The sequence below is a fragment of the Doryrhamphus excisus genome, chromosome 7, assembly GCF_030265055.1.
Source record: "Doryrhamphus excisus isolate RoL2022-K1 chromosome 7, RoL_Dexc_1.0, whole genome shotgun sequence".
Taxonomy (NCBI): domain Eukaryota; kingdom Metazoa; phylum Chordata; class Actinopteri; order Syngnathiformes; family Syngnathidae; genus Doryrhamphus; species Doryrhamphus excisus.
In genome coordinates this window covers 4,668,143-4,694,957 of record NC_080472.1, presented here as the reverse complement: position 1 = coordinate 4,694,957, position 26,815 = coordinate 4,668,143, and the positions used below count along the sequence as shown (strand labels likewise).

The 26,815-nt window shown below is 44.6% G+C and overlaps 1 protein-coding gene across 9 annotated transcripts in view; it reads left to right on the top strand.

The window, feature by feature from the left end:
* LOC131132816 (A-kinase anchor protein 13) overlaps positions 1–26,803 on the top strand; it is a 68,108-nt gene extending 41,305 nt beyond the window's left edge. For 4 of the 9 annotated variants that reach the window (XM_058078793.1, XM_058078787.1, XM_058078789.1 and 1 more), the window contains exons 13-39: positions 1,970–2,144; positions 2,209–2,311; positions 2,768–2,893; positions 3,564–3,606; positions 3,685–3,796; positions 6,724–6,886; positions 8,367–8,434; positions 8,510–8,576; positions 8,666–8,816; positions 8,904–9,016; positions 9,085–9,231; positions 9,340–9,602; positions 9,735–9,860; positions 9,941–10,058; positions 11,014–11,262; positions 11,341–11,417; positions 13,411–13,592; positions 15,544–15,626; positions 15,728–15,916; positions 19,384–19,536; positions 21,507–21,580; positions 22,123–22,167; positions 23,521–23,574; positions 23,664–23,936; positions 25,102–25,281; positions 25,355–25,619; positions 25,729–26,803. In XM_058078793.1, the coding sequence (XP_057934776.1) occupies positions 1,970–2,144; positions 2,209–2,311; positions 2,768–2,893; positions 3,564–3,606; positions 3,685–3,796; positions 6,724–6,886; positions 8,367–8,434; positions 8,510–8,576; positions 8,666–8,816; positions 8,904–9,016; positions 9,085–9,231; positions 9,340–9,602; positions 9,735–9,860; positions 9,941–10,058; positions 11,014–11,262; positions 11,341–11,417; positions 13,411–13,592; positions 15,544–15,626; positions 15,728–15,916; positions 19,384–19,536; positions 21,507–21,580; positions 22,123–22,167; positions 23,521–23,574; positions 23,664–23,936; positions 25,102–25,281; positions 25,355–25,619; positions 25,729–25,775 (3,646 nt within the window). In that variant the 3' untranslated portion in view covers positions 25,776–26,803. The remainder of the gene's footprint in view (positions 1–1,969; positions 2,145–2,208; positions 2,312–2,767; positions 2,894–3,563; positions 3,607–3,684; positions 3,797–6,723; positions 6,887–8,366; positions 8,435–8,509; positions 8,577–8,665; positions 8,817–8,903; positions 9,017–9,084; positions 9,232–9,339; positions 9,603–9,734; positions 9,861–9,940; positions 10,059–11,013; positions 11,263–11,340; positions 11,418–13,410; positions 13,593–15,543; positions 15,627–15,727; positions 15,917–19,383; positions 19,537–21,506; positions 21,581–22,122; positions 22,168–23,520; positions 23,575–23,663; positions 23,937–25,101; positions 25,282–25,354; positions 25,620–25,728) is intronic. The other 5 variants (XM_058078792.1, XM_058078791.1, XM_058078796.1 and 2 more) reach the window with 5 other exon arrangements.
* Positions 26,804–26,815: the final 12 nt, after the last annotated feature.

Here is a 26,815-nt window from a genome sequence, read left to right as displayed (position 1 = left end):
GCCTTCTCACTTCCTGAGTCAGCCAGCCAGTCATTTAGCGTTTTCATCCTCTGCTGTGATTCATGTCAGCCGGCGGCCTGGGGTGCCGGGCAGAAAGTCTCGGTCTCGGCGTGATAATAATAATGTCAGGAAGCAGGCCTCAGCGTGACGGATACGTTGGCGGCGCCGCCGACCCGAGGATAGGTGAGCGCTTATCGGGTCTCCGACAATCACCGAGTCACGAGTTCCTCCGGTCCACTTCAGGTTAATTACGTTCCGACGTGACGTGACGATGATTTGCTGGATAATGGGGCTGCCGTGCGAAGCTCAGGGCGGGAGATAAGACAGATTTAGCCGCTGCGCCGCAGTCGGACAGCGTGGATCATCCTGAAATGGAGCTGCGGGTGTTCTTGCTGGTTTTTTTTTTTGTTGGTGAAGATAGATGTGTGGAGTTGGCTTTGTAATGGACGGATATCATTAGCATGAGGCTTCAGGGGCCAGTGAGCTAAGTAGCTCCAGGAGAATAAAATGTCTATTTTTATATTCAATAACACACTTGGCAATATATTTATATATTTATATATATTTATGACCTTTTTGGGAGTTCTGGAAAAAACATGCCAGGACTTCATGAGCTCACGGCATGTATTCTTCCACCCTGGTTAGGGTTAGGGTTTCCTCCTGGCTCTTTTTGTGTAGACTTTCGTCTTGGAAGCACCTTTTATTGATATTTGATTTTTTGGGGGGGATTTTAAAAATGTATTTTACAATTTGTTTTGTATTGAAATAATTCATTCATTCATTTTCTACCGCTTTTTCCTCACGAGGGACGCGGGGGGTGCTGGAGCCTATCCCAGCTGTCTTCGGGCGAGAGGCGGGGTACACCCTGGACTGGTAGCCAGCCAATCACAGGGCACATATAGACAAACAACCATTCACACTCACATTCATACCTATGGACAATTTAGAGTCGCTAATTAACCTAGCATGTTTTTGGAATGTGGGAGGAAACCGGAGTACCCGGGGAAAACCCACGCATGCACGGGGAGAACATGCAAACTCCACGCAGAGATGGCCGAGGGTGGAATTGAACCCTGGTCTCCTAGCTGTGAGGTCTGCGCGCTAACCACTAGACTGCCATGCTGCCCTGATTGAAATAATATATAATTTATTTTTAATCATTACTATTCAATTAAATATATTTCATTTTTACTTCACATTTGTATTTAAATGGTTTATATGTAAATGCTTAAAATTTTGTATACATATATAGTTATTCAAAATTATATTTACATTTTAATGACTTAAAATGATAGTAAAATTAAATATATTAAATATACAAAGATTTTAATTTTAATCAAAATGTTAATAATTCTAATGATATATATATATAACATTATATAATATAACATAAAATAATGGGCGGCATGGTGATGGAGTGGTTAGTGCGGAGACTTCACAGCTAGGAGACCAGGGTTCAATTCCACTCTGTGTGGAGTTTGCATGTTCTCCCCGTGCATGCGTGGGTGGGTACTCCGGAGTACCAAAAAACATGCTAGGTTAATTGGTGACTCCAAATTGTCCATAGGTATGAATGTGAGTGTGAATGGTTGTTTGTCTATATGTGCCCTGTGATTGACTGGCCACCAGTCCAGGGTGTACCCCAGCCTCTCGCCCAAAGACAGCTGGGATAGGCTCCAGCACCCCCGCTACCCTCGTGAGGAAAAAGCGGTAGAAAATGAATGAATGAACATAAAATCATAATTAAAACATTAAAATTTTTGATTTTTTTTAGTTGGATATATTCTGTATGTTTTATAATTTTTTCATTAATATTACATTTAAATAAATTTTGTTTTTTATTAAAAAATGTTGAATGAAAAATGTTCTTTATTTAAATATTTTTTTTTCCCATTTATTCATAGTCATTCTAATAATTATGTATTTTTATGACCTAACGGGATGGTTGGTTTCTCCACATGTGCTACAGCTACAGCTTGGAGGGCCTCAGCGGCCAAGAGGAGGTGCGGGGCCTCATGGGCCCGGGTCCCCGCATCCAGGAGCCCTCCGGTGTTCCACGGCACGACGCGGACGATCGGGGCTCCTTGGTGTCGCTCACGGAGGAGCAGGAGGAAACGGCCATGGTCGGCAGCCTGGAGAAGCAGGTGAGAGGACACCGGGCCGACGTCACTTGGAACTCGGGTGAACTTTTGGCTCTTTTTGCCGCAGAAGTCCAGGCGCTATCGTCCCCTGAGGAACAGCTGCCCCCCCATGAGCCTGCCCCTCACCAAGTCCGTGTCCATGCTGGCCATCAGCCACCGAGACATTGACGGTGAGTCCCGTCATTTTTTGGTGCTTTTTTTTAAAGTGTATTTGTCCAGAATGAAATCATTTTTATTTATTATTTTTATATTAATAATTATTAATTATAATATAATATATATATAATTATTATATTTATATCATCAGTTAATATGATTTAATTATGAATTAAAATAATACAATATGAATATGACTCTTAGCTAATGCCTTGTTTGGCCTTTTAAACACCACACTGGAGGTCAGCTTTACAAATGCCATGTCAGCAGGAAAGTTACATAGCAAAAAGCCCCCCCCCCCAGCCTATTTGAAGCGTGGCTATGAATTGGGGTGTGGCGTATGTATCCCCCCCCCTTTAATGTTTACAATGCTCCATCACGGACTCTTGCCATCTTGCTGTGCTTGATCTTGTTTGTTGAGGTCTTGCTCTGGTTTCTCTCCCTTCTCCTGCCCTTCCGCCGCCCCTCAGTGGTGGGACGTCTTCGGCGAAGGAGGCGGATTTCCTTCTCCTTCAGTCTGTCCCCCATCCTCACTAAATCTAAGTCTCAGTTCCTTTACGGGGACTCCTCCACTAGCGATGATGAGGATAGCTACAGTAAGTATGATGGCGGCGTAGAGTTCCCTGTAGAACCCGCAGAAGCAGCCATCCCGGGTGGGGGTGGGGGGGTGGGACGCCGGCTGAGGGCGAGTTTAATAATGAATGAAAACATGAATTATGAATTTCTGGGATGTTATGATACACTTGGTAGAAATTCCACAGAGCTCAGCGAAATCTGAATGCGAGCTTCTGACATTTGCCGGTTTGGATTTTTTGGATTTCTCATGAGATGCCGAGGATACGGTAAAGCCGTCAAACCGTCCCGTCGTGGTACTTTACCTGTGAACCCCCATCATGGACCGATGTTTCAGCCTTTGGGTCTCGCCGCTGCCGCCCACCTCCTCTGCTCCGGAGTCATTTTCAGTACTTTCTTCAGGTTGAACAGACTTGCAAACTAGCTTTAGCCGCTCGAGGAGTGGAAGCCATGGATTATCGAATTTCCTTTCCTTACTTTTAGGAGCCAGGACTCCAAAGCGCCCCCCCCCCCCCCCCCCCTTGATAACACCTAGTACCTCTCAGAGGTCCACTGTACCGTTTGGGACGTGTTCCACTAATAAATCCCGCTCCAAAAAGACACACTGTCCATGTTCTCCTCCCTCTCCACTTCCTGTAGACACAGCGACTTGGGCCCAAGCCCCGCCCACTTACCATTTGTCTTTCTACGCAGGTATGAGGTCCTTCTCCAGCACGTCCGGCTCATTAGCATACAGGTCAGTGCTGTGCGTATCCTGTTGTCATGACGGGTGTTTATATGTTTCTTTGTTTTTTGTTTTTTTTTTGCTCCACAGCATATCAGAGGAGGAGCCCGGCCCGCTGCGGAGCGACACCGAGGGGAAGGGCGTCACCAAAGTCAGCCGCACCTTCAGCTACCTCAAGAACAAGATGTACAAGAAGACCAGGGTGAGGGGATTTATGAATATACACCTTTAAGCCATAAATAAAAAACAAATATATAAATATAAATATGAATATATATATTATATAATATAAATGTAAATATACATATTATTTTATATTTATATATTATTTATATATTTATATTTATAATATAAATATAAAATAATATAAATAATATAAATAATATAAATATAAAATAATATTATTTTATATTTATATATTATTTATATATTTATAATATAAGTATAAAATAATATAAATAATTTAAATAATAAACATATGAAATAATATAAATATAAAATATAATAAAAAAACAATATAAGAAAATTTAAAAATAATGATTAAAAAAAAATACATATATATAGGGGGTGTTTACAGCATACAGGTGAGAGGTGAGCTTTAAGAGGCAAACGGTGGGTACGTGTACCTAATGTATTGTCCGTTAAGAAGGCTGTTTCGGTGCGGTCGTTCCTCACATACAGACAAGCAAGCGAGGCACCGAGGGGTGAAGAGGAAGTAAAAGAGGAAGTATTTTTTTTTATGCTCTCCTAGCGAACCTCACTCATCGCTTTGCTTTTAAAGGGACAGGCGACATTCTCGAGGCCCCCGAAAACCGTGGCCGCCTTGCATCGGTTGTCCCGCCACAAAGGCGTTTTAGTGTAGTGGAACTGCCGAAAGTAACCAAATCGGTCGTTCCCACCAAGCTGCCGGCGTTGCGCAGCAAGGAGCGTGCGACGGTGTCGTCATACCCCGCAGACCAAAGAGTCATTGCAGAAGTGTCAGCCGGACGGCTCGCTTCCTCATTCGTCGGCCCCCGATGGCGTCCGAGTGCTGCCGCTAGCCGCCTCTGCTGCTCAGGGATGTCATGCAGGAGGCTGAAACGGGGCCACGGCTTCTCGCTGCGGTGGAAAGGGTGGCTGCAGGTAGGACGCGGCGTGGGGGGGGGGGGGGGTCGTGAGGTGGACCGTGGCGGATGCTGATCTAGTGTTAAATGTGTGTGTGTTCATGCTTGTTGTCAGCGTCGTTTGCGTGTTTCATTGTTAGCTGAAGAGCCGTGGTTGCTAGAACGTACAGTTTGAAGCTCTTAAGGCTGCCGTCACGCTTTGGTTTGTTTCTATTTTTCCCCATAACACATGATGGAAATGAAAACGGTCTGTTCCGGGGTCAAACTGGAGCCACACTAACAACACAGGGCGTGTTTTAGCAAGTACCACAGACTAAAAGTACTCACCCTCGGGTGCCCTGTGATGAAAGCCTAACTTTTAAGGAAGTGCAGAACATGATGCTTTTGTTTTAGCTCTCTGAGTCTTAAAGTGTAATAAGAAGTTAAGCAGCATAGAAGCGCAAATATGGCATGCCTTATATATTTATATATTTACAATACAACATTTATCGACTAATCAACGTGGTGAAAGTGCGTTCACGGCACTCGCCATAACTTCAATGACCCGTGACGGAGACGGGGAATTTCAGGAAGTGCAGTCAGGCATCATTTGTCACTTTTGTTTTTGTATTTACTGTCCATTCCGGTGTAAAACTAGCATGTGTGCTGGGGTGATATTCTTTGTTTTTGGAATTATGAATTACTGCGTACTTACTGCTGTAAGTACAGTATATTTACTGTAAGTATTTATTGTACTTCATTTATCATCATCATGATGCTAATAGGTCAAAGCGGTAGCCTTCCATGATGGCATCGCCATTATTTAGTTTCAAAAAGCCAAAGAAAAAGCAAAACCCTCACTAAGCTGATATTGTGGTCCTTTTAGAGGTGTTTTTTTTTTCCTGAAATTGTTGCTTATTTCCTCAAATGTTGGCGACTTTAGGGTGTTGGAATGTTGGTCTTCCACTCCTGAAGTCCAAAGCATGTGAAGAAAACACGCTCCGTCTTTTCCGAGCTTCGCGGTTCCCCCCCTCAAAACCGAGAGGCCCCGGGGGCTCGCCTGTTAAACCCAGCTCGGAAAAACTCTGCCCCCCCCCTCCCTCGCCCGCCTTCATTTCCTTTGGGTTTGGGTGGACGTGTGCGTGACGTAAAGGCTGGGAGAACACCAGCTCTGTTCTTCACCTCATCGGAATGGTGATGACCAAACGTCGCCTCGCCACAGCTGCTCAGCGAGGCGGAAAGGAGACGGTTCCCAGACTCCACGTCTCCCGTCGGTCCAGTCGAGTTCGGCGTCACGCTACCGTGTCATTACCGCATCATACGCGACTACATGAGTCCTTATCCATGGCGGAAGGCTGCCATGTAGTCCCTGAGTGTAGGCAGCACTCATGTACGAACGACACGATTGTCTTGCCAAAGAGCTGCCGGGCGATGAATCGCATTTTGGTCGTTTGATGTCCCGTCTTCACAATGTCACACTACATGTTGGAATTCATCTCTCCGCATTGTGAACCATAGCTCCCACGATGCCGGCAGCACTCGCACAGGCCCAGACAATGACGCTATCATGCTTGACTTTAAGCAAGACACGTTTTTTTCCACACTATGAAGACCCGGCAGCACTCGTGTTTGACTGCAAACCAAGTGTTCGAGTTCGATGTCCCTGTCAGGAAGACAGTGCATGATATGCTGCATGCCGCAATGCATCGCTAAACTGGCAAAGCAACAGTGAGGGGTTGATGCCGTGCTTCAGTGTCACAGCATGTGTTGGAGCTCATCTTTCCATTTCCGGTGATGGCGGCACTCGTGCGCTCCTGACTGCATGTGTTACAATCCTCCTGCCACTGAGTAGTGCTGTGGGTAGGAAGGTAGAGTGTTTGTCGCCGTTCTTGTAGTGTAGTAGCTGGCAATGGTGAAAAAGAGGAAACGCGCACGAATCCTTCCTTCCTTGTAAATGTTTCAGGGGTGTTTTTTCTTACCTTTAAACTTCTTTACCAGTAATAAACACACTATTTGTTCTTTTCGCTTCCTTCACGTTGTCCTCCAGGAAAAGGAGCGAGACAAAAAGGAGAAGGAGACCAAGGAGAAGGAGAAGAAGGCGGCGAACGGCCATCACTTCAACGCCGTGGGGTCCGGCCAGGCGCTGGCCTGCTCCCAGTGCTCCCAGTGCAATAAGGCCTTGAGCAGCAAGGAGACGTTCCAGTGCACGTGTAAGTAGCCTCGTGTCTCTCCCGGCCAGACGCCACCACATTAGGTACATAACTATTACTATTACTATTACTATAAATATTAGTAATATTTATAGGCATGTCTGATAATGATGGGATATTTCATCCCCCAATAAGAAAATGAACAACAATTACGTAGCGTGGTAATAAACGTCCCTAGAAGCCATCCTTCCAAGGGTCTTCATGGTGTGTTTTACGCCGCTAAGCTGCCTCAAGGGACAAACTGAACACCGAAAGAGGATGTAGCTGGTTGCGCAATAACCCCCCCGCCCCCGCCCGTAAAAGTCAGAAAGTAGCTGCCCGTATGAGGACGTCGCTTACGTGCGCTGCCAGTGCCTGTCGTTGCTCGCGAGGGTGTTTTCCAGCAGATGTCCTGGAAGACGTTCACGCGTCCAGCACGCCGCACACAGGCGCTCTTTTGTTTGAGGTTGTGGGCTGCCACTGGCGGGGGCCTCCGCAAGATGCCGTAAAAGACCTCGTAAAACACTTTAAGAGGAGAAAATGCCCGCGGGGACTCCGGGATGCTTTTTACCGTGTGGCTTATTATGAGAAACATTGCATCATCTCCCAGGTCGACACTTCACTGACTGACTTACTTGTGTACATATGTGTACAGTACATGTATATAGTACGTATATATGGCGTGTATACATGTATAAATATACATGTATATGTACATTTGAATGAAAATTATAGCCTTACTAAACGCCTGGTACTCTCTGCAGTTGACTGTAAAAGGACAGACATAAATAACAGACAAATTTATATATTATTCAAATTAATAATCATTTTAATAATTATTTAATCATAATAATTTAATACAATTATGAATATTGTATTAACAATAATAAACAACATTTTATAATTATTTAATACAATAATGTTCTACATAATATATTTTTTCTTGTATATAAATTGTATATTTTATACTAATAACCTATATACTAATATTTATTGATATATAATAATTACAATATATATTTAAAAATGTTTTATTGTATATGTTTATATCCAGTATATTTATTTATGATGTAATATCTATGATATTTCTGACATGTTTGTCTGTGCTTTGTGAGGTGCCCTGCTGCCCCCTACAGGCCTGGAGGGAAGCATGCATGTTTATTAGTTGCGTTTATGTTCTGATGTTGAAATGCTCTTTCAAGGAAAGTAGCGTCCCCGGGGGAGGGGGACCGTGTTTGTTCCCCCGTCACGTCCAGAAGAAATGCTCCATCGGCCATCTCCTCCTATGCAGGCTCGGCCTAATGTGTTTGTCAGCCATCTTGGATAGATTTCTTTCTTCCATGCGGCCAGGCGTATTACTCCCCTGTTGCATCACACGCTCCCAATCTGCTTTCCATTAGCGGGCTGGTGGAGTTTCCTGGCCCCGGCCGCCAGTACCAGTCCCTCGCTTCCTCACCCGCCTCTTCTCATCTCCTCTTTCGCTTTGTCTCCCTCCTGTCAGACTGCAACGCCTGCGTGCACAAAGGCTGCAGGGAGGGCCTGCCTGTTTGCGCCAAGGTGAAGATGAAGGTAAGGTCCACCCCCCCCTCCCTCAGCATGATCTTGGAATATCACACTGATGGCGCCGTGCTTTCCTTCGCCAAGGTGCCCAGGCAGCAGGTCAGCGTGCCGGACTCCAGCTCCTTCCCCGGAGTCACCATGAGGAACAAATGTGAGTTTGCGCCGTCGTACCGCGCTGCACGGCGGACACGACATTAGGTACACCGCACGAGGTTGGGAACTGACTCTCTTTGGTCGCAGCGGGCGGGACGAGGGAGCGGCCCTGGTCGGCCATCTTGACCCCGGAAGACCACTCCTCGCTGGCCATGCCGCCGTCGCGCAGGCACACCAGCCTCATGCCTTTCCACGGCAACAACCTGTCCAAAAGTCTGTCCATCAGCAACATCGCCGGGTTAGTGCTCTCGGACCGCATCCACGCTGCCCCCGAAGGTCGGCCATGTTTATATATATATATATATATATATGTGTGTGTGCGCAGGCCGGTGTTTGACGAGATGCCCATCAAAGGCCTGCGCTACCTGTCCCAGTCCACCGATTCCCTCAACAGGACCAACCAGGTCACCGAGTCCATGGAGTCCCTCACCGACGAAGGTCGCTTACACACCAGGAAGCAGGTGACAAGACGGACGCGGGCGTCCTAACTGTTGCGAATGTCTCAGGGACGGAAATGATGGACGGGCAGCTGATGGGCGAGTTCGAGGGTGACGCCAAGGAGCTGGAGGCCGACTCCTGGAGTTTAGGCGTGGAGCAGCAGTACCTGCAGCAGCTGGACCGCAACCTGGTCAAGAGGCAGGACGTCATCTACGGTACGTGGCGCCCGCACTTCCGAAGTAGTGCTGCAGAGGCGGAGGGGGTTCATGAGGAGAAGGAAGCTCACTTCCTGGGTGCTGTAAGTGACAGGAAGTGCTTTGCAGAGCTGATGCAGACGGAGATGCACCACATCCGCACGCTGCGCATCATGTCGGAGGTGTACAGCAAGGGCCTGCAGAAGGAGGCGCAGCTGGAGCAGCAGACGCTGGAGAGGCTGTTCCCGGCGCTGGACGAGCTGCTGGAGCTCCACACGCATCACCTCCTCCGCCTCCTGGAGAGGAAGAAGGAGAGCCTGTCGGAGGGCGGCGGGCGCGCCTCGGAGCGGGGCGTCGTCGTGCACAGGATCGGCGACATCCTCCTCAGCCAGGTGGGAAAAGCTAATGTGCCGAAGTAGGCCTTTGTGGAGGCGGGGCTTCTAGCGAGTGGAGTTGAACGCTGTTTTGTTTGTCACGCCGTGTTGGCGTTGTCTCAGCGTAACATCCGTCCAATCCGTTCCCAGTTCTCGGGGTCCAACGGTGAAAGCATGAAGAGGATCTACGGCAGGTTCTGCAGCCGCCACAATGAAGCCGTCAACTTCTACAAGGACCTGCTGACCAAAGACAAGCGCTTTAAGGCCTTCATCAAAGTAGGTTCCTCCGCGAGCGACACCGCCTGCACGCCGCAGGCGCCGCTTCATCACGTTTTTTTTTTTTTTTCTTCCCACAGAAAAAGATGAGCAGCAGCATCGTGCGGCGGCTGGGCATCCCAGAATGCATCTTGCTGGTGACGCAGAGGATCACCAAGTACCCCGTGCTGATCCACAGGATCTTGCAGCACACCATAGGTGGGTCGTCATGACGACCGCACGTTTTGTGTGTGTGTGTGTGTGGATTTGTGGTCAACTTTTAAGATACTTTTTAAAGAATTTAAGATTCTTAATCTGTCAAGTGGAACAACATATTGATCGGTGAGATCGGTGTTCTTCAAATTAATTACTATTCAGGCTAGCAGTCCGTTGCTCTTCTTTATTGCCATATTGTACTGAGCAGCCAGGACAGCCTGACACAGGCAGTATGACGCAATAGCGTCGCCGTCACGCTTTTTTGCCCTCTTCTTCTGATGGCAGCAAAAAAAGCGAAACAAAGAAGAATCACAACACAAATACATAAAAAAGAAGAAAATAAATTATAAATATTAATAAATATAATATAATTTTATAATATTAATCTAAATAAAATAAATATTACATACACATTTGTATTTTTACACATTTTCACAAAAGTCAATGTACAATTTTTAAAAAGCTAATAATAGTATACTTGTATAGGACTTGTATATTTTATTATTATTATTTTATTATTATTATTATTATTATTATTATTATTATATAATCAAAACCATGCGTTTAATGTTGCAACAAATAAATACAATTAATGGGAAAAAATATATAATACATTCTAAATAAAAATCAAACAAATTTTTATGAAAGAAATTACATAGTTGATTTTTTCAACAACAAAATAAATATCATAGTATTAGTCTTTTTATGAGAAGAACATTAGGAATAATTACTGTAGCTATGATTTATTGTTATTATGATATGGGAATGATTATTATAGGTAGTAGTATTGAACTAGATGAGTAATACTAATAATAAAAGTGAGGTGGTAGAAAGAAATGAACAAATGAAAGAAGAACAGAAAGAAACAATATCATAATTATATAATTACATATGTAATTATATAATGACCACATGACCACGTAACGGTCACCAAACTGCGTGTCCTTGTTCTTGTCAGCGGGCGAGGAGGACTACGAGGACCTGGCCGAGGCGCTACGGCTGGTCAAGCAGGTGATCGCCGCTGTGGACGCCAAGGTGAACGAGCACGACAAGCGGCGGCGCCTGAAGGACTTCCACGGCCGCACGGACAGCAAGTCCATCATGATGATGAAGAGCGGTCAGATCTTCGCCCGCGAGGACCTCCTGCGGCGGCGGCTCATCCACGACGGAGCGCTGCAGCTGAAGAGCAGCCAGGGCCGACTGAAAGGTGACGCTCCCGCCGCACCTTGTTAAGAGGAAGACGCCACGTGACCTCACGCGCCAACACACCTTTTCCTTCTCACAGACGTCCACGCTTTGCTCCTCTCCGACGTCCTGGTCTTCCTCCAAGAGAAGGACCAGAAATACGTCTTCGCCATGCTGGTAGGCTTCCTCTCCCCTCAAATGTGCACCTCGTAAACTTGGTGTTGGCTCGGGGGCGTGTGAGCCAGCTGTGATAGATCACCTATTCACGTAGCCATGAGCTGCTTTTTCCACCTTTTACACACGCACGCACACGGCGGGGGTGGGTGGGCCGGGTGGATGCTCACGCGGGGCGGCCTGGGGAAAGCAACCACACTCATGATGAAATTGCCTCAGCCTTTGTGAGACAAATAAGATGTTTGGATGCCACATTCACGTCATGATTGTTGCAGTACGGGCCTGCCGTGGGGTGGGGGCGGGGGTGTTAAAGTACTCTTCTGTACTCCTATAGTATATGCGGAATATAGAAGCAATATTCCTGACTTGGATGTATTTATTTTAGTCCACTCCATCTTTATCAACACATTTTACTCAACGAATCAGAAATATCATAAATTATCATTGCATATATTGCATTGTATTCCATTATGTGTCATGTATATGACATTTAAATTATAAGATTAAGATTAAGATATGCTTTTATTCGTCCTTCAGTGGGGAAATCTGTATTGCACAGCAGCAAGAGTACAGAGTCAGTTAAGCAGTAAAAAATACACAATATAGAAAAATAAACAATATAAACAACAAGTATTAACAAAAATCAACAGTTTTTCCCAGAGTTATATACAATACAGTATGTAGATAATATGAAACGAGATGAAATATATAACCAGTCTATACACTGAGATCTTCTTAGAGAGTTAATATGAGGCATTATGGAAATACTTCACATAGAACTTAGTATATTGCATTTAGCGCCCTTAATATTGCACATTATTAATGGCTCAAATAAGAAATGAAAAATGTTATTGTTAATAGTTATTTATTCACATATAATACAATATACAGTTACCCGTTTAATTATTTATAATATAAATATTATGCACATTCTCCATTTGTATATATTATAATTTATGTTTATATTTATAAAATTTCTCTGAAACTTTAAACATATTCAAATATTTTTTCTGATTTTTTTTAATATTTCTTGTATAAAATATACATTCATTAATTCATTCATTTTCTTCCGCTTTTTCCTCACAAGGGTCGCGGGGGTGCTGGAGCCTATCCCAGCTGTCTTGGGGCGAGAGGCGGGGTACACAGGCGGGGGACTGGTCGCCAGCCAATCACAGGGGCACATATAGACAAACAACCATTCACACTCACATTCATACCTATGGGCAATTTGGATTCGCTAATTAATCTAGCATGTTTTTGGAATATGGGAGGAAACCGGAGTACCCGGAGAAAACCCACACATGCACGGGGAGAACATGCAAACTCCACACAGAGATGGCCGAGGGTGGAATTGAACCCTGGTCTCCTAGCTGTGAGGTCTGCGCGACCGCCGTGCCGCTCCCTTTTTAATTATTTATAATATAAATATTATGCACATTATCCATTTGTATATATTATAATTTGTGTTTATATTTAAAAAATTTATCTGAAACTTTAAATATATTCAAATATTTTTTTCTGATTTTTTAAAATTATATTTCTTGTATAAAATATACAATTAGATACTATTTTTATATATAATATGTATCCTTATACATTGCTGATCAATGATTAAATGCAGGCTGGGTGAGTTAGCAGGCAAAGGAGCGTTTGGTCACGTGACCTGAAATGAACCAAAAAGCTGCGGTTAGACTGTCCAAGATGGGGAGTGTTAATATTTATCATGGCGGCAAGGAGACCCGACCCCAGACGTCACCCTCAGGCCAAAGATGATGATGATGATGATGATGATGAAACATTTTCTTTTCTTTTCATCCATGCGACACCCCCCCGCTGCTATCATCTCCTCCCTACTTCTTCTCCTCCTCATCACATGTGATGCTTGCCATCATTTCTCCTTTTCCACTCACTGCTTCATCAACTCACCCAATTTCCTGCCTCATCATCACCATTTGTCTTCCTTCCTCCCTCCGTCCGCCCCACCCCACCCAAACAGGACCAGCGCTCCACCGTCATCTCCCTCCAGAAGCTGATCGTCCGTGAGGTCGCCAACGAAGAGCGCGGCCTCTTCCTCATCACGGCCGGCATCGAGAAGCCGGAGATGATGGAGGTGCTGGCCAGCTCCAAGGAGGAGCGCAACGCTTGGATGCAGCTCATACAGGACGCCATGCAGTCCATGTGAGTAGCCGCTGTTTGATTTCCGCTTCCTTCTTCGGCTTTGCCAGGAAGAACATCACGTTAGTAGCGCAGCCAGCCCAGGCCGCGTGTCCGGTTTTAAAAATGAATCTGGGTGCTTCCGTCTAAAAAAAAAAATTACATGAAAAATCTTCAGCGCAACTTTTTTTTCGCACGGCAACATTTGTCTTGGGTCCGGCTAAACTTCCTGTCTCCTAATCGGTCATCAGTGCGCTGATGAATATGCGAATACTCAAGCAGCAGAAGCATCCATCACAGGAGGATGCTTCAGACGTAAAAAAAACCCACTTCCTGTGGATTCAATGGAATCTTACATGGATGTCTTGGAGGTCATCGCCCATAACACCCCCCCCCCCCCCCCCCCCCCCCCGGTCAATTTGGGGCTAAAACTGAGTCATAAACGTTCTAACAAATAAATGAAGTAGCTTCTTTCCGTGGCTAAGAGGAAGACCACCGCACTGCTTCGTTCTTACGGAGCCCATGTGCTGAAGTATACGGCCATCATCCCTCACACAACGGGCGTGGTCATCTATGACCTGCGATGCTCATTTTCACCTTCCATGGCGATGGCGTCCCTTTCCCAGGCCGTGTCCCCCCCCACCACCACCAGCTCTAGGGAGCCGTAACAAAGCGTGGAAAAGTCATAAGCCATAAGCGAGGTCCCGTCTTGACCAACCGATACAAAGTCCGGCGTGAATGTAAACATCCAACACCAGATTTTGACCTTGAGGAAATAATGAAAGTCAGTTTCAAGTGTGTTAAAAAAAACTGCGGAAATGTCAAGTTTCACATGAAGTGGAAATCACCCCGCGATATGATGCATAAACATAGGAAATATACACTTTATGTAAAATAACAGAGATTAAATCAGTGTAATAATTCTAAAACAGGGGTCTCAAACTCAATTTACCTGGGGGCCACTGGAGCTAGGGTCTGGGTAAGGCGGGGCCGCATCAGGTTTTCCAAAAAAAAAAAAAAAAACGCATTTATTAAAAACAGAAAAATATACAAACTTTTTCAGTGCTTTGGTTCCAATTTTCTACAAGAAAAGCTCTGATAAAACATTCCACTGTTCTCAAATATCTTAGTTTTTATTTTTAAATAAGATGAAAAATAAATAAACAAATCAAGAATAAAGAAAATCTATCAATCAGTAATAAATAAATATAATAATAATAATAAAACGGCAAATAATAAAAACTTAAGAAACCACATATAGTTGGTGGGTAGACAAATTATTTTTTTCAGATTAAAATGAACAAAGCATTATTAGAGTCCTGTAGACATGACAAAACACGACTATAGTCACATTTATACTCTTTTTATTTACAACATATTGCGCAACTGCAGGGTCTTGAGACACATGCTAACTCGCAAACTAGAGAGCTAGCGACCTAAACGGTAGCCTTCAAGTCATTTCATTTAAACTTAAATAGCCAAAAACTTACCACTTCCACACGGATAGGGAGGATAACTATTAACAGTTATTTAACCTTTAACATGAACATTAATCAAACGTAATAATTTTTTCTGGGTACATGATACCATACAGCATCCATATCAAACTTGCGCGGGCCGCACTAACATTAAACTTTCTTATCAAGGCGGGGGCCTCAAACTAGTGTCCTGCGGGCCACATTTGGTACATATATGGTTAATATTACTGTTATTTATTTAACCTAAAAATGTGGAATACATGCCTAAACATATGCTTTGAAATACAGTCCTTCATATTATTATTATATAATTTCTTGAGTAATAAAGACTATATGTGATGTACAGTACAGTATTAGTGTTACTAGCATCAGCATGTTAGCTTTTTAACATTTTGACACTTTTAGAAAGTGTCACGGCGCCCAGAAGTCAAAAAAAAAAAAAAAAAAAAAGCCGGGTAAGGTGAGTTAAGCGTGTGAAGACGTGCGTGTGTCGGCAGGGAGCGGGACGAGGACGAAGGCATCCCCAGCGAGACGGAAGACGACAAGAGACAACTGGAGAGCAAAGCCAAAGAGATGAGAGGTGAGACTGTCTCCTCCGTGGCCCCGTCAATGAAACACCACAAAAAGTATTGACGAGCACCCCCTTTCCCCCCACTCCCACCCCCACCCCACTCTGCCCAGACCTTCTGAGGCAGAAGGATTCCGAGATCATGTCTCTCCTGGAGGAGAAGGTGCGGCTCTTCAGGGGCATGTGGGAGGGCTCCAGCCCGGCCGAGGAGGCCTGTCGGCAGGCCGAGCCTTTCTTCAGGTCGCCCGGCGGACCGGAGCCCCCGAGGGGGGCCTGCATCATGAAGGACGCCCTGCAGGAAGGTAAGCGGAGGCGTGGGTGCGTTATTATCCAATATCACTTTTTATAATTAACATTTATTAATCATCATTTGCAAATATTATGTCAATAGCCATGAATACATGGACCCAAATATTCCAATTGCATTTGGTTTATTTGCTCAAACGGAAAGAATTGAACAGGGATGGAATATTCCTTTAACCAATCCGATTGAGGTATCTTGTACCCGCTCAAACGGAAAGTTGTCAGACTGCGTTCTTCTTCGTGGTGTTTTTCTTCTTCTGTTGTTTATTGGCGGTTGGCAAGCAGCTTTCGTGTGCATTAGCGCCATCTGTGGAACAGAATCTAAACCCTTCTACAGTAAACCTCGGATATATCGGACTCGGATATATCGGAAATTCGCTCACAACGGACAGATAGAAAAGAACCAATTTTTCTGTAATGCATTTCCAATAAAAATTCATTGCATATATTGGATTTTTTTATAACGGATTTTGCCTATTTCGGACAAAATCTCCAGTCCCGTTCCAATGCATTTCCATTCAATTTCACATATATCGGATGGCCGCATCGTGGTGCTCCGATTCGCCGAATCGTGACAGGCCGCTATACGACGTCATTTGCAGCGTTTGCAGCGTTGCCTGCGCGTCCAGGTACATTGGAAACATAGTCAAGGAAGTGCTTTTTTATAACGGATAAAATCCGATTTACGCATATACCGGATATAAATCCGATATATGCGTAAAACGGACATTTTCCGGAATACGCATATAACGGATTTCGCTTATATCGGACAAAACCAGTGGGAACAATTGAATCCGATATATCCGAGGTTTACTGTATACTTTACAGTTTTATTAAAAAAGAAAATCTATATCTATATAAAACATGTCCTGAGTTTAATTATAAAATATTAGCAAAATTGAATTTGATCTTTTCCTGTTTAAATTTATCCCGGGTTGCGTTCTTTCAGCGCATGCTCAGATATGACGTAACACGCAGATCCAGACGTTCTTCACTTTTAAAAATGGAGGCCAGCAATCGGCACTGGACTAAGCAAAGTTTGTTTTTGAGTCAAACTAAATTTCAAGACTGGGCAGACGAAAAAGTGGCAATACGGAGTTATTCCAACAAGTGAAAGAAAAACTCCAGGAAAGTCGGTATCACGTGATGTTGATGTTTACGTTTTACTGGGCATGCCCTATTGACTATTCTGGTTGATTTTCACGGCGCATGTAGACAAGAGATTGGAATATTCCTTTCCATGGATACCATTGTTTCCGGAAAGGTCATTCGGAAAGAGAAAAAGTGGTCATGTAAAAACGTGGCTACTGTGGAGTGTCTGTGGTATAAAGACTAGCATAGCAATGTAATATTGGTCCGTGTGGCAACACCTACCTTGTTCCTCCGATAGACTTATTGATGCACGTGTGAGGTCGTGGTGACATTTTGGAACATTTTTGGTTAGTGGTGTGCGACAAGATTTTTCCAATGTAAAAAAAAAAAAACGTGCCGTGGCTCAAAAAAGGTTGAAAAACACTGCTTAAGGGCATGGCCCCGTCAGCGCTCCTTGCTAACACAATCCCACGGGTTGACACGCTAAAGTGACTTTTAACGTCGTTACAGCAAGCTAACCCTTCTGTCCCGGGCGTTTGACACTCGGGGAAACGCAGGCGTTCAGCATCCGGAACCGGATGAGTCTTAAATATGCTGCCTCGGCGTCACCAGAGTATTTTTATTTTCAGATGAGCGGAGTACTTCTTTGTACAAACACTGCTCCGTATCACTTCAGCATCTCCTCCGCATGCCGTTATTGTTGCGATGTGCGTATTTTCCATCACATCCGCTGCCTCGTTTTCCTCAAAGCACACTCTGGAAAAAACAACATGGAAAAATACAGGAAAAAATACCAATCCAAACTCAACATTTACTCCCTTATGCCTTATCCGTTGTCCACCACGCACCTCAACAACTGCAGCGCATGCAGAGGTACATACAGTAGGGATGCTGACCCTTCATCAGACCGCTACTGCCACCTTGTGGACCAGCCAGGTCTTCAATCTTACAGGTCTTATATCATACAGATTGTAGTCGCGACAGAACCAATGTTGGAACCGCAGTAAGGAAGAAACTGATCTGTCAGCATTAATGGCGCTCCTTATTTGGGCGTATGAGAAGTAGAACACATGGCATGATAGTAGTGACGAGGTAGTACTCATGGCATGATTGTAGTAACGAGGTAGTAGTCATGTCGTGATAGTAGTAATGAGGGAGTAGTCACGGCATGACTAGTAGTGACGAGGTAGTAGTCATGTTGTGATGGTAGTAGTCATGTCGTGATAGTAGTAACGAAGTAGTACTCATGTCATGATAGTAATGACAAGGTAGTCGTCATGTTGTGATGGTAGTAATGGGGTAGTAGTCATGGCATGATAGTAACGAGGTAGTAGTCATGTCGTGATGGTAATGACAAGGTAGTAGTCATGTCGTGATGGTAGTGATGAGGTAGTACTCGTGTCGTGATAGCAGTGACAGGGTAGTACTTGTGTCGTGATTGTAGTAATGGGGTAGTAGTCATGGCATGATAGTAACGAGGTAGTAGTCATGTCGTGATAGTAGTGACAAGGTAGTACTCATGTCGTGATGGTAGTGACGAGGTAGTACTCATGTCGTGATGGTAGTGACGAGGTAGTAGTCATGCCGTGATGGTAGTGACGAGGTAGTAGTCATGCCGTGATGGCAGTGATGAGGTAGTACTCATGTCGTGATGGTAGTGATGAGGTAGTAGTCATGTCGTGATAGTAGTGACGAGGTAGTACTCATGTTGCGATAGCAGTGACAGGGTAGTACTCGTGTCGTGATGGTAGTGACAAGGTAGTAGTCATGTCGTGATAGTAGTGAAGAGGTAGTACTCGTGTCATGATAGTAGTAACGAGGTCGTACTCGTGTCGTGATAGTAGTGACAAGGTAGTAGTCACGTCGTGATATTTGACGAAGACGCATCAACAGGTACTCGGTCAAAGCGGCATCTCCAAGTCGTGGAGGCGTTGCTGCAGGCATCAATGCTCGTTTCACGCCAAACTGACTTTTGCTCGCTGCTCAAGCGGCGTATAAAAAATGTAAAAATCCAGCAAGCATGAAGATCTACGCTTTAAAAAGTGTCTGAACTGAAGTATTTTTCCACTTGTACGCCCCGAGGCGGAGACCTGATTCTATATGCAGCAGTGCTGTGATTACACACACACACACACACACACACACACACACACTGGTAGGGGTGAAGTGGTGCAAACATATTTGAATGTGAAGCAAATGTGTGTGTAGCTCAAACAGGTTGTTGCCTGGCAACCGCAGCCCGGCTGCAGGCTGGATTCACCGGCTCAGCTCTAACTCTGTTAGCCAGATAATTCCTTTACTGACCGCACATCCATCCCCGCTTCTTCCTCTCTCTGTCTCTGTGTGTGTGTTTGTGTGTGCACGTGTGCGACAGTGGAGACGCTGCAGGCCCTGGTGAACGGAAGCCTCGGTGGAGCGATGGCCAGCGTGCAAGACGGCGGCGCCGGCGCGGCAGGCCCGGTGTGTTTGCCCCGTCGGGCCGAGACGTTCGGCGGCTTCGATAGCCACCTGATGCACGGCGGCAAAAGTGAGTGTTCGCCGGCGAGGGTCCCCCTGGGTGTGAGCTGGAGCCTACCCCAGATGATTCAAAGCAATCAGCAATAGTTTGACTAATCACACTTTGGAAGCACGCAGTCCATGTCACAAAGATCAACACCGGATCGATCGACCCGGCTTGGTTTCCATGGGAACACGTTAATTACACTTCAGCCAAGAGTTGACGTGGAAATCGATGCATTTTCTTTCTTTCTTTCGTTATTTAAATGACTTTATATAAATCCCAGACATCAGAGGGTGGGTGTTTATGACCCTGGAGGCTTCTTTCAGCCCACGGAGTATTTAAAAAAATACAAATAACAACCTTTAAAAACGCGACATTGCAATGGAATATTCAAAGAAAATCATTCAAAAGCTGCAAAGTTCATTCATTCATTCATTTTCTACCGCTTATCCTCACGGCCTTTGTATTTGGAAGTACTACCTCGTCACTACCATCACGACATGAGTACTACCTCGTCACTACCATCACGACATGAGTACTACCTCGTCACTACCATCACGACATGAGTACGACCTCGTCACTACCATCACGACATGAGTATGACCTCGTCACTACTATCACAACATGAGTACTACCTCGTCACTACCATCACGACATGAGTACTACCTCGTCACTACCATCACGACATGAGTACTACCTCATCACTACCATCACGACATGACTACTACCTCGTCACTACCATCACGACACGACTACTACCTCGTCACTACCATCACGACACGACTACTACCTCGTCACTACCATCACGACACGAGTACTACCTCGTCACAACCATCACGACACGAGTACTACCTCGTCACTACCATCACGACACGAGTACCACCTCGTCACTACCATCACGACACGAGTACCACCTCGTCACTACCATCATGACACGAGTACTACCTCGTCACAACCATCACGACACGAGTACCACCTCGTCACTACCATCACGACATGAGTACCACCTCGTCACTACCATCACGACATGAGTACTACCTCGTCAGTACCATCACGACATGAGTACCACCTCGTCACTACCATCACGACATGAGTACCACCTCGTCACTACCATCACGACATGAGTACTACCTCGTCACTACCATCACGACACGAGTACTACCTCGTCACTACCATCACGACATGAGTACTACCTCGTCACTACCATCACGACATGACTACTACCTCGTCACTACCATCACGACATGAGTACTACCTCGTCACTACCATCACGACATGTGTACTACCTCGTCACTACGTCACGACATGTGTACTACCTCGTCACTACCATCACGACATGTGTACTACCTCGTCACTACCATCACGACATGACTACAACCTCGTCACTACCATCAGGACATGACTACTACCTCATCACTACCATCACGACATGAGTATTACCTCGTCACTACCATCACGACATGACTACTACCTCGTCACTACCATCACGACATGAGTACTACCTCGTCACTACCATCAGGACATGACTACTACCTCGTCACTACCATCACGACACGAGTACTACCTCGTCACTACCATCACGACACGAGTACTACCTCGTCACTACCATCACGACACGAGTACTACCTCGTCACTACCATCACGACACGAGTACTACCTCGTCACTACCATCACGACATGAGTACTACCTCGTCACAACCATCACGACATGAGTACTACCTCGTCACTACCATCACGACATGACTACTACCTCGTCACTATCATGCCATGACTACTACCCCATTACAACCATCACGACACGAGTACTATCTCGTTACTACTATCACGACACGAGTACTACCTCGTTACTACTATCACAACATGAATTACTATTTACTATTTACACGAATACCAACACACAAACTGCGGAGCTTGGTCGGGGCTACGTCCTGGCGTGGCGTTGACGTGCATCAACAGCTACATGTTCACGTGCGCCGTCTCTGCATTCTCCCTTAAAGGTGTCGAGAAGGACGAGAGCGAGGACGCCACAAGAGACCTGCGCAGGACAGAGTCGGACAGCGTGTTAAAGAAGGTCAGCATGGCATCGTTTAGGCGTGGACATTAATTATCCAACGATATTATATATTAATATTATATTATTAATTATTATTATTATTATATTGTTAATTATGATGTCAAAATTTATGATAACTCCCGTACTAACCGATGATAAAAAAAAAAGGATCCAATGAGGTGTTCAAAGTGCAAAAGGTTTGCCAGAGACCTCCATGGCGGCGCACCGGCTCCTCGGAGCGTGTGCCCGAATACAGTGCACCTTGCTGGGCCACAGCAGGTGGCTCCCCCCCCTGTACTCTGCTTCTCTTGGTAGTAGTGATGTGCTAGCAGTCATATTAGGAATAATCAACAAATACTCATTTCTTCCAGTCGTACGACAGGAAATACCACTTTAGTTTCCTTTCTAACACAGTCATGAGACTTATATAGTTTTCTGGTAAACTTTTGGACTTTTCTTGCATAATTAGCGTATCATCATTATCATCATCATCGTCATGTGTCAGTGGGTGTGTTGGTCACACAGCTGATTGTTGTCCCGTGCTGTGTGGTGTCTGACAGGGAGGAAACGCCAACCTGCTGCTGCTGCTGAAGAGGAGCAGCGAGGTAACACACCCACTTCCTGTCGCTAACCCCCTTAGCTGTTGGCATGGAAACCAGCCTCACTCTCTTTCTCATCGCTTGCAAGACCGACTGTCAGGCTCATTTCTTGTCGTCCTTGCTCATTTACTCCTCATTTATCTGGGAGACTCTTCAACGTCTTAAACATGACACGCTCAGCCGTCCTCTGTGGTGGTTCTCCACGCCCACCGTGATACGTCACTTCCTGTCGTTCCTTACTTATAAATGCAATCTTTGGTGGTTTGGTCCTCTTTGCCACCTTCTAAATACACTTTTCCGCATTATTAGATACCCCGATTACCTATTGTAGTAGACATAATCAAACCTGTTTACAACCTTCTTATACATTTTTAACAGGATTAGAGCTGTCTAGACATAAAATAACACCCCTATAGTCACCTAGACACTCCTATTACCCAATATAGTACGCATAATAAGAGAAAATAAGACCTTTAAGACATAATGGACCTGTTTACAACTTTCTGAATATTTTTCAAACATTATTAGAGACCTCTAGACATGAAATAACACCCCTATAGTCACCTAGACACTCCTATTACCCAATATAGTATGCATAATAAGAGAAAATAACACCTTTAAGACATAATGGACTTGTTTACAACTTTCTGAATTATTTTTAAAAACATAATTAGAGACCTCTAGACATGAAATAACACCCCTATAGTCACCTAGACACTCCTATTACCCAATATAGTACGCATAATAAGAGAAAATAAGACCTTTAAGACATAATGGACCTGTTGACAACTTTCTGAATATTTTTTCAAACATTATTAGAGACCTCTAGACATGAAATAACACCCCTATAGTCACCTAGACACTCCTATTACCCAATATAGTACGCATAATAAGAGAAAATAAGACCTTTAAGACATAATGGACCTGTTGACAACTTTCTGAATATTTTTAAAAACATTATTAGAGACCTCAAGACATGAAATAACACCCCTATGGTCACCTTGACATTCCCATTGCCCAATATAGTCGATATAAAAAGAGAAAATAATACATAATATATTCACCTGTAATACCTGACATGCAGCTACTGCCAACTTGTAGAGGCAATAAAAAAAGATGAAACTACATGGGGAGGTTGCCTCCAGCCACAGCTGTTGTTTGACAAGATGCTATTTCCTTGGAGGCCAATACCTGGCCACTGTAAGTAGCCATGTACTAGCATGGAAACAGGAGTTCAGAACTCTTCTCCCGTTCACCACCGGTCCCGTGCCGCCCTTGTCTACCGAAGCGTTCCTTGTGTGTTTCTTTCCGTGACGCCGCTCACGTCTTTTGACTGTCTCTCCGATGTCTCTGTGCCAGCAGCAGGTCCTCCACAGCGTCTCCAACCTGCACCTCCTGCTCAGCACGCTGCAGGTAACCGCCAGGGGAGCATTGTCTCACACACACACACACACACACCACAGCGCCACAGTGTGACCTTGCTTCTTCCTTTTGTGCGGCAGGCGGTGGTGGTGCAGCAGGACAGCTTCATCGAGGACCAGCGCCAGGCCCTCAGCGAGCGCTCCTCGTCCTGCTCGTCGCTGACGCGGCCGTCCTCGCGGCCCGGCTCGCTCATCGAGCAGGAGAAGCAGCGCAGCCTGGAGAAGCAGCGGCAGGAGCTGGCCTCGCTGCACAAGCAGCAGGCGGCGCACGCCGACGAGCGCCGGCGCAGGGAGAAGGAGTGGGAGGCCCGAGAACGGCGGCTGGGAGAGAAGGAGGCGCTGCTGCACGTGCAGGTGAGGACGCCTGCGGCTCGACTAGCTTCCTTTTTTCTTCTTTTGTCTTTTTTTAATTTTTTTAAACTTTCTACATTTTTGTCTGGGAATATTACTAACTTTATTCCCATGAGATTATTATTTTTTCATTTTTTGTTAGTTTCTCAGAAGATTCTATTTTTTTAATTCTATTTTTTCTTGATTAATTTATTTTTCTTCTTAATATTACACATTTATTCTTGTGAAATCATTAGATATTACAATATTAGAACCATTAGAATAACTTTTTTCTCCTCATATTTTACTGACTTGACTTTAGTCATTTCCAGTCGTTTTTATTTTCTTATCATAATTACGACTTTATTCTTTTTATTCTTTCGCCCCGACATAATTTTCCAAAAAATACAACTTTATTTTTTTGTTTCTCAAAATTTAATAATTCCATTATTTAATAAAATATTAATTCATATTTTGCCTTAATAGTAAAAAATAAATGTAAAATAAAATTATTCACAAACTTTTTTTCTCTTCATATTTTACTGACTTGATTTTAGTGATTTCCAGTTGTTTTTATTTTCTTATCATAATTACAAATTTATTCTTTTTATTCTTTCCCCCGATATAATTTTCCAAAAAATACAACTGAATTTTTTTGTTTCTCAGAATTTAATAATTCCATTATTTAATAAAATATTCATTCATATTTTGCCTCAACAGTAAAAAAATAATAATTAAAAATAAAATTATTCCCAAAATATCCCTCAACTATTTTTCAAAAAGGTTTTTTTGTGGTTTGTTTCTTCAGAATACTACAACTTAAAAAAACAAAATATTTTAATTATTTTCTATTTCATTATTACACATGTATTCTCATAAAATCATAAAAAAAATGGAGAATGCAACTTTTTACTCTTTGTAAATTTAAATTTAAATTTATTTTTTTCCTCATAATATAACTCTATTGCCATTATTGTATAACTTTTCCCAACCTAATTTTCCAAAATTATAATTTAGTTTTGTTTCTCAGAATATTAAAGCCTTATTTACTTATTTTTATCTTGACTATTTCAATTTTTTTTTTCCATATTTTATTTCAGTTTTCATATTAAATGCTATTTTTTAGAAAGAACCAATAAAAACAGCCATGGCGTGTCAGTAAATGTCCCCGGCCGTGCCGTCCCTGCAGGAGGAGGCGCTGAGCAAGCAGCAGAAGGAGCTGGAGGACGAGCGTCGGGAGCTGCAGACCAGGAAGGAGGACTACCAGCGGGACCTGGAGAGGCTGCGGGACGCCCAGAGGAAGCTGGACAAGGACAGGGAGGCGGTGCAGAGGCAGCTGGAGAAGATGGAGGAGCTCCGTCGGGCCGAGGTACACTCATTGGTTTAACGCCGCATGTCACGCCCCCATTCTGTCATCAACACGTGTCTTAACGTACTTCCAGAGGACGCCGTCCACCACGTCGGACGAGTCCCAGTTAGCCGGCAGCTCCCAGTCCCTGGAACTGGACCCTCTGGACGTCTCGTCGTCCTCGTCCTCTCAGCGCTCCAAGCCCAAAGTGCGAGGACTCAACCCCTTCACCTCGTCCTCGTCCAACCTGAAGGGGGGCGAGCCCAACAACCAGCTGTCCAAGAGCCTCCTGCAGCTCACCAAGAACCGCAAGGACGGAAAAGACAAGCGGAAGAAGAAGGTGAAAGGTCAGGCTGCAGGTACGCTCCTGGGTATTTATTTATTTATTTACTTACCGTCATGCTGATATTGTACCTAAGACCTTGCACTTCCTGTTCTGTGGTTCCCCCCCCACCCTTCCTCCTCCAGAGCATCTCCCGGAGGCACCGCTTGACGGAGAGATCTTCTTCTGCTGAGAGTCGCCACCGGGAAGAAGATGGCGTCCTAGCTATAGCCTGTGGTAACATAGCGCTCCTTATCCCGCACGGGAAGTGGCGCTTCCTTTGCCCCATCCGCTTTTTTTTTTGTTTTTTTTTTTAAACGACGAGGACGCCTTTCCGCACACACGGGCGCCCCTTCGCCGCCACGCTCGGCAAACAGACGGAACGTCCACAAGAATCCGATAAGCAATTCCAGCTTGGCTTGATTTTGGGAAAAATGAGAAAGGAGTTTGGGAGTCCATTTTGACATCTGAAGACCAAATGTGTGTGGGGGGGGGGGGGCGCGTTCGGCCATCTTTGACGACCGCTCTGTGGACGTTTCATTCCTTGCTTGTCGCCGCCATCTTGAATGCGATGATTTCATTTGATCCACAGCCGCTCACTTTGCTCTAATTGACGTGTTTGCACGTCCTAATCCCCCCCCCCCCCCCCCCCCCCGTGTTCCGTGATCTCTGGCGGAATTTTGATGCCCCCTCGCAAAAAAAAAAAGTTGGGAAGATGCCCCGTTTTTCCTGGTGACAGGACGTGGCTTACCTGCGGGACAGGTAGGAGGCAAACAGGAAGTCAAACAGCTCCCCCTTCTGGTAAATTCTTGTCACACTAACGTGACAGCCAACCAGCTTTAATGTGGAGGGATAAGGGGCGGAGCTAACATGTTGCTCCTCCTCCTCCTCCTAAAGGGACAATCAGCTGATGACGCCAGGAAACGGAAGCTGCCTAGCCTTGTCGCTAGCGTGTTAGCTAGCCTGTTAGCTAGCCGGTGGCCAAATGCACTAAAAAAGCTTTTCTAACAGAAGGACGCGTTTGTACGAAGAAAATAGAAATGTAAATATGATCTATGTATAAAACAAATCACATGTACAAAAACAAAGTCACTTTTTGTGATTTATTACAATATTTTCTAAGAATGTTTTATTTATGTTTTATTCTCTTCCGGAATGAGGGGACATGTAAAAGTGATGTTTCTCTCCTAATTAAAAAAAAAAAATCAACAAACATTTTAATTGCTTTATTTC